Below are 7,756 nucleotides of genomic sequence, written 5' to 3' on the forward strand. Positions count from 1 at the left end.
ATGTGGAGTTTTCATGAATATTATTGCAATTACAATTCTATGTTTATATAGAGATGGAGAATAGAGTTTTTTTTCAACTAGGCAAAGCAGCCGCCAAATTAAAAAAAAAATTCTTACAGGGTATCTACAATATAAAACATCATTACTGAAATACTTAGTAATTATGGATTACTAATATTATTTTAGCTTGTAGTTAGCTAATTTCATATTGTGAGAAATTATAATATTTACTGGGTATATTAAAGGCAAGCTGAAAGTACTCATTTATTTATGATATGGTTCTACTAAACATGAATATGTTTAAAATATTTTTGGAGGTATTCTTTACTTTATTTTTTACTTTATATACATATATGCATACCTTATCTTATCTGCAAATATAACCTAAATTTGTTTTGAATAATAAATTTGTTGGCGCCCTTGAACTAGTTTTGCTGGGTATCGTCTAGTCGTAAACACTCGGCTAGGGCGCCCTTAGTACGACGTCGAAGTTCAATGACCTGGCGACAGATTACAAACACCACATGAGTTAAGTGGGCACTTTGCCTACGTAAGATTCCTGGAGCCCTGTTCAGCGACAACACCGCAATTTCCTATGTAGTTGCTGTTGGTGCTTTATGATTTATGGATTGCTCACCTCCTCCACCCATGAGGCTCGTGCTCTCTTTCGAATTCACTTTCGATTTTAAATTTTACTAGGAAGTTTTTTATAAATACAGCCAGGCGCACAGGGCCGCAAGGGCGTTGTCAACTTGGTCATGATCAGCCACCAAAAATTTGAATCAGCTTAACTCATGTAGAGCGCGCTATCTCGCTCGCACCTACATAAATATGCATGCTTGTGTGTGTATATTTGTGTGCGTAAGTTTCTTTTTCTTTTTTTTTTTTTTGGCTGCTTGTGATCGTGACCTACTTTTTCTTTTGCTTTGTGTCGGCATCTGTTTATTTCCGTGTATGAATGCCTAGAGGGGGAAGGGGAAAGCAACACTGATTAAGCACAAATTTAGTTTATGGCAAAAGCCTGTGCTTAGTGCTCAGTCGGCAACTAAGCGATTTTGCACGTTGCCCATGCACAAAAAGCCAAATGTAATCCGCGTCGTATCATAATTAAGCTACAATAACTTGTCATGCTTAAGCCCTTGTGACAACAACAACAACAACTCAGCAACTACACGCTCTCTTAAACTCCCTCTCTGGCTGACTGGCACTCACAACAACTCCGACTCACACTCTCTTACATATTTTACCGTTGCAGAGCTGACTGTGGGGCTGCGCAATGTTAACGTTCGCATTCCGGCGGCCGTTAAGCGCGGCGATAATGCGCTCTTAATCTGCAATTATGACATCGAGAACGACACGCTCTATGCGGTAAAATGGTACCGAGGCCGCAGAGAGTTCTATCGTTATACGCCCAAGGAGAATCCCGCATGGAAGATATTTACGAAAACGAATGAAATTGAAGTCGAGGTGAGTACTTGATGATGATGATGATGCCGATGATGATTAAACGTGAAAGAGCTGCCATTGTAAATGGCTGCTGCTTGTGTTGTATTAACGACAACAACAATAACAGCTATAAACTGTTTGCCTCTGCTTCTGCGTCTGCATCTGCGTCTGTGTGTGTCGCCATGTTTGTTTTATGCATGTTAAAAAGTTTTAATTAACATTTTTGACTTTTCACTTGGTGTCGCTGTTGTTGCTGCAGTTGTTACACGCACACACACACACACACATATGTTCTCTTGAAGGCAAAGTCCTCTGCTTTTCAATGTTGACTTGCGCTGACACTGCGAGAGACACAAAAAGGCAAACTACCGCAGAAATGTGTTCAAGCTGTTGCAACACGGCTGTAGTTGTAACTTATGCAAACATACACATACACAAGTGCATTATGTAATTAACAGCTGCAAAAGGTTACAAAAGAATTAATGCGCATTGATTGGTCAAACAAAAGTGTGCTGCCTAAAAGTATGCTATGAAATATCGAAACATTAAAATTCTAAAGTCGGTTGCACCAAATATTTGCATATAAATTTATTGTAGCATACTTTTGTGCTGACAAAAAAAAAACTTTGTTCATTTAAATATGTATATTTTCATTTATTAACACAGACCACACAATCGAATGCCAGTCATGTGCTTTTGCGAAATGTGCCCACCTCAATATCCGGCAAATTCGCCTGCGAAGTCTCCGCCGATGCGCCCACCTTTGACACATCCATTGTGACCGCCGATATGGAGGTTGTCGGTGAGTTTCCTTTACCCAGCCACAGCTCAGATATGATTACCACTGACACGTGTATCCTTTTGTAGAACTGCCCTCACAACGTCCCATCATAACGGGCATTCATTCGCGTTATCGCCTTGGCGATATCATCAATGGCAACTGCTCGTCGGATTACTCAAAGCCCGCAGCGAATCTTACCTGGTGGATCAACGATATACAAGTAACATTCGAGTTTTGCCCATTCCATTCACATTAAAGGCTAATGATGATTGTTTATGCAGGTGCCACCAAATTATTTGCGTGTCTATGACATTCAACGACACCTGGCTGAGCATCTTGAGTCATCAGTGTTGGAGCTGAATTTCGTGGTGACAACTCATCACTTTATCAAGGGACGCCTCAAGGTGAGATTGTCTAATTACGAGTAAATAACAGTTTGATTGAAAGTACTTTGCTATTTTGTGTATTTGTAGCTAAAGTGCTCAGCTCGCATTCATGATATTTATGCGCAGGAGAGTGAAAAACTCATTGAAGAGGATCGACCACGAATTTTGGCGTCAGGTCGCTCGCCGGACATGAACATGTATCCATTCGATCAGCCTGGGGATGGGGATGAGCACAACGAGTTGTTCTTGACAGATCGAAGTAAGTTTGATTGCAGCATTGTATTTGCGAAAGTCTTCATTTTTAAAGCATACCTTTAGGCTTGTGTAATATTTATGCTGGGTTCATTTTTCCACTTCCGCATTCGCAATCAATATCTTATTTGATTAAGCATCTCACATTAGTCTCTGCAAAAGTGCTGAACGTTTGTTTAAAAATTAACCCAAAGCAACACACACAGTGGCGAGGCTTACAAATCTTGGCCTGATTGTTTTGCAACTAAAACAAATGCGAAGCAGACCGTTGGGAATCGTTAGGGGGTAAACATTACACGCACGCCATTAGAATGATAAACGGCACGGCATTAAATCAAAGTTAGTGAAAAAAGGACTCGGGACGCACCTTATTAGCCATTGTTGTTGCTAGCCACGATTTATTAACGCTCTGCGCTAAGCTGCAAGCAATTAATTCAAAGATTAATTCGACCAGCGGGTGCCACACCAACCTTCAGCCACCGCAACCACCTTAACCACCTTAACCAGCACTCAATATATTTTGTATTTCCGTCTCTCTTCTATTCATAGATGCTGCCACAACGTTGTTGAAGCTAAATTGGCAACGGCAACTGAGCTTTTGGCTGTTGTTACTGCTGCTGCATTTGACCTGGAGCAGGACAAACTGGAGCATCAGGACGACAAGGATTAAGAGTACCCCAAGTTCTTGTTGCAGCGAAGCAGTGCCCAAACTTAAGTTGGCTACACGGTGATGCGTTGGACCTGCTCTGCAGCTGCCGCGAGAATTGGACTTCAAGACGAGCATGAGGTTGAGGACGAGGACTCCTATTGCCCCATAGAACTAGCATTTGTGTGTGCTAGCAGCGTCAACAATTATAAACAGAATCATATATATGCGGGCGTATTCCCAATCCAATGTGAAATTGGCAAACGGGAAGAGCCTTCTTAGTGAAATGCGAATAGTCGAAATTTGTCATTAACTGTAACGTTTAGCAAATGTTTGTTGTGCTGCCCCCTAATCCTCTGCCCTATTCCTCATTCCTATCGCTCTCCTCTCCCACATAAAGCTACTACATATACCAGCAAAACATAACGAAATATATACTGTAAAAATGGAATATCTCATTTCGTCACCTAAGCCTAAGTCGAATGTAAATAAATCATAACACAACCAAAAAAAAAAAAACACAATCTCAATTTCAATGGATATACAAAAAAACAAAATTTTAAATTTTAAGCTAACTTACCAAAAAGAATTTTTTATGTCTTTTAGTGGTTTATTTTCGATTTTAAATTTGAGATTTTTTCGTTAAGCTCTAACTAAGTATATCAATAAATTGTTGGTTTAACCTAAGTGACATTTGTTAGCAAATTAACGTGTTGTGAGTTGATTTTATTTTGGTTTACACTGTATACAAAATGGCAGCCAAATAAAATGTATTTTATTTGAACAGCAAGGTGTTGGGTTTAATTGGGGTCAGAAGAATAAAAGCGCACTTTACTGGTAAGTTATTTTGGTGTTTTGAAATAATTTCCTAAATGCATTTACAGGAACAAACAGTTCGTTATTTTGCACTCTTTTGTTTCATTCATGCTTAAGTAAACTCAAATAAATTGTTTTCTCTAATATTGAATAAGAGATTTAATTAGTAAAGTAAAAAACAACTATTTATTGAGTTTTTAGTACACTCATTCTTTAATCATTTCTCTAATTAGTGTTTGAGTGCAGTTGTTAAACATTTGACGCCATTTGCTCATCATTTTCAAATAACGATTGTAAACCAATTTTCCTTGTTTCATTTTATTGTGAGGGGTTTTTTTTTTCTCGTCGCTGCCTTTGTGGTTCACCGGGTCGCCCTCAGCAGAGTGTAAAATATTATGGCGTCAACTGAAAAAGCCACAAATGAAAAACTTGTAATTTAGGTGACAAAAACAACAAGACAAGCGAGCGATTGCCAACTAAAGCGGAAGCGGGAAGATGCCAGGAGAGCAGGCAGTCAGGAGTGACACAAAAAACAACGTCAAATTCGAATGGGTTGGCAGCATTGCAAAAAGCGACTAAAAACCATTTGGCAGCACCCACACTTAAGGCCACATCACAAGCACACTCGCATACACTAAAGGCTAGTTCAATAGGTGCGCTTGAGACTTAAACTAAGCAAAGTATATTTCTAATTAAAGGAGATTAGAATTAAATTACATAAATAAATTAAAAAAAAAAACATTTTTCAATACAAAAATTATTTTTTTCAATAAAAAATCTGAAAATTATTTAATCTTTTTTAGAATTCATTGAATATTAAATATTTATGGACAAAATAATTTATCAATTACTTACCAAATTTAAATTCTGGTTATTTGTTGCTTTACTCTTAAGTTAACTACGCATTCTTATTATTTTAATGAACTTAAGTAAATTTTCTAACACAATTTTCCATACAATCTTATCAGCATTAATATTTCTTGGATTAATTTTTTGCGTGAATTAAAATAAACCTTTTAAAATTAAAAACAATTCTGAATTATAATTGTTTTATTTTTCAATTATTGTCTTTTTTCTCAAAAAAAATTTTATTTATCTTGATTAATATTAGCATCGTGCTAATAGAAATTCTGCTTAACCTAATAACGTATTATTACTATTATTGTTTTGTATTTCGTAGCCCATTTGCAATATGAAGTTTTGATTATTTTGATGATTATTTTTGTAGCTGCACCTATTCGAGTGACGCGCGCTGTTCCTGTGGGTGCTGCCATTGCCGTTGCCATTGCATACTTTTCAGCGCGTCGATTTGTTGTTGCTGTTTGCAATTTCGCACTCGACTGCATCTCGGCAGGATCTGAATGCGAATCCGAATCTCTTGCAGCATGTGCGTGTTTGATTGTGTGTGTGTGTGTGGGCTCGTCTTGCTAAGCATCTGCAGGCGGGGCGTGGCCATTTGCCCACTGCACTGTTGCAAATTTATTGTGCATGTGAATGCGCCCTCTTGCCCCCTTTCTCCCCCATTGCTCACAGTCATCCTGCAGCTGGATGTACGACTTTGCTTTGGCAGTCAGCGAACCAAGCCAATTGCTCGAAAATGACTTTTGGCACGAGGCAGCTGCAAAAAGCGATGACGATGACGACGACGACGACGACGGCGGGGTCCAAAAGCCCAAGCCATGATACTCAGAAGTTGGAGCTGCGTTTGCTGTGCAGAGGAATGGGGGTGTGGCAATGGAATTGCGACTGTGTTGCGAGCAGGAGCAGAAGAAGGGGTTGGACTGCTAATGGACAATCGAAAACGCATTCAACTGGCAACTGGTTTTGCCCGATGGCGCCATAGTCAGCTGTGTTGGCAAATTGATTCCCGTTTGCGGTATGCTTGGCACCGCCACCAACGACAACACGGTCCACAGGTCGACGTCGATGTTTCCACCGTCGTTGCTGCAGTCACTGTCGCCGTCACCGTCGCCAGGTGGCGCCCTCATTAAAAGTGCACTGTCAAGCTATTCGCGGCGTGCGCGCAAAAATGTCAAAAACATTCCCAAAAGTCGTGAAGTCAGACCAAGAATCCGGCAACACCATCAGACTAATCGTAAATACCCTTCCGAAGCATATTTAAATTTAAGGATTGTGTCTCTATTGTGCAGTCAATTCATATATAAATATAAGATGAACCAGACTTTTATATCACAAAGTAAAATGTTGTACTTTCAAAGACGCCACAAAGCAATATTTTTGAATAAACAACAATTTGAATAAATGATACACGAGTCAACAATTATTATGAACCAATTCTCTAGTCTAGGTTGTGTAAATACTTTTTTGTAGTGTATTAAATCATTTGGTTTACTTAACTTTCTTGTTGGCTTCTTGTTTCTGACTTGCATGAAAAACATTTGTTAATTACTTTTCTTTTCCCCAAGCTGAGATGAAAGTAAGCAATTTGCCTAAAGCTCGACAGTGAGATACCCATTACCCGTTATGAATAAAAGCAAAACATTGCATATTAATTTGAAAATATACGACATTAGTATACCAAAACAATATTAAATACTACTCAAGAGATCCATCTCTTCATACGGACAGATAGACAGATCGCTTTATAGTCTCGTCTCTTGAGGCTGATCAAGTATATATATACTATATAGAGTCGAAATTAATGTACCTACTATTACATTTAAAATATATATACCATACAATTAAAAATATATCAGATTGTTAACCAAATTTTTTATGTGATAGCAAACAAATTTTCGGGAATCAAAAAGATTGTAGTTCTTATTATATTCAACAAAAATGGTATTTTTGATTTGTTTTTTTTTTATTTGCTGGAACAAAATTCAATAAAAAATTGTTTTTAAAAAAAGTTCTATCCCTATCCCTTAAAGTATCTGAGATCTAGGTTTTCATATGAATAGGCGGAAGAATATGTATATTTATGAGGTTTCATGAGGTTTCAAAGTTATAATACCCTTCTATCCTACAGCTCGCGGGTATAACAATGCACGTTTTTGAGGTAAGGAAACAGAACATTGTGGCTGCATTTGAGATGAAATTAAGCAATTTGCCTTCAACAATCTATTTGTTTCTTCAAAGGCACAATGACATTTATACGGTCGCCAGACGATTCCATTGTTTTCGACAATCAATATATTGAAGCATTGAACATTTATGGAAATAAATGTATCGCAAGAAGCTATTATGTATGAATTTAACTAATTTAATATAAATACATATTCTCATTTTCATCAATAATTCCACGGAAATATTTATACACAGCTCCAACAGATTTGGAATTTGGATTTACGTGATAGCAAAGTTCTCCAAGAGTGCAGCAATTTTTTATTTCAAAGATCATCAAACTTATAAATGGCATTCTATTTTGTAGATTAGAAAAGTCTGCGTCCAAAATTCAGTAAAAGTTGT

The 7,756-nt window shown here is 37.8% G+C and overlaps 1 protein-coding gene across 1 annotated transcript in view; it reads left to right on the plus strand.

Annotated features, from left to right (window-relative positions):
* Positions 1-4,068, plus strand: part of LOC117566193 (uncharacterized) — a 62,331-nt gene extending 58,263 nt beyond the window's left edge. Inside the window, exons 2-7 of the mRNA XM_034245711.2 lie at positions 1,256-1,467; positions 2,113-2,248; positions 2,314-2,447; positions 2,509-2,631; positions 2,701-2,872; positions 3,415-4,068. Of these exons, the coding sequence (XP_034101602.1) occupies positions 1,256-1,467; positions 2,113-2,248; positions 2,314-2,447; positions 2,509-2,631; positions 2,701-2,872; positions 3,415-3,596 (959 nt within the window). The 3' untranslated portion in view covers positions 3,597-4,068. The remainder of the gene's footprint in view (positions 1-1,255; positions 1,468-2,112; positions 2,249-2,313; positions 2,448-2,508; positions 2,632-2,700; positions 2,873-3,414) is intronic.
* Positions 4,069-7,756: the final 3,688 nt, after the last annotated feature.

The sequence above is a fragment of the Drosophila albomicans genome, chromosome 2L, assembly GCF_009650485.2.
Source record: "Drosophila albomicans strain 15112-1751.03 chromosome 2L, ASM965048v2, whole genome shotgun sequence".
In the NCBI taxonomy this organism is placed as follows: domain Eukaryota; kingdom Metazoa; phylum Arthropoda; class Insecta; order Diptera; family Drosophilidae; genus Drosophila; species Drosophila albomicans.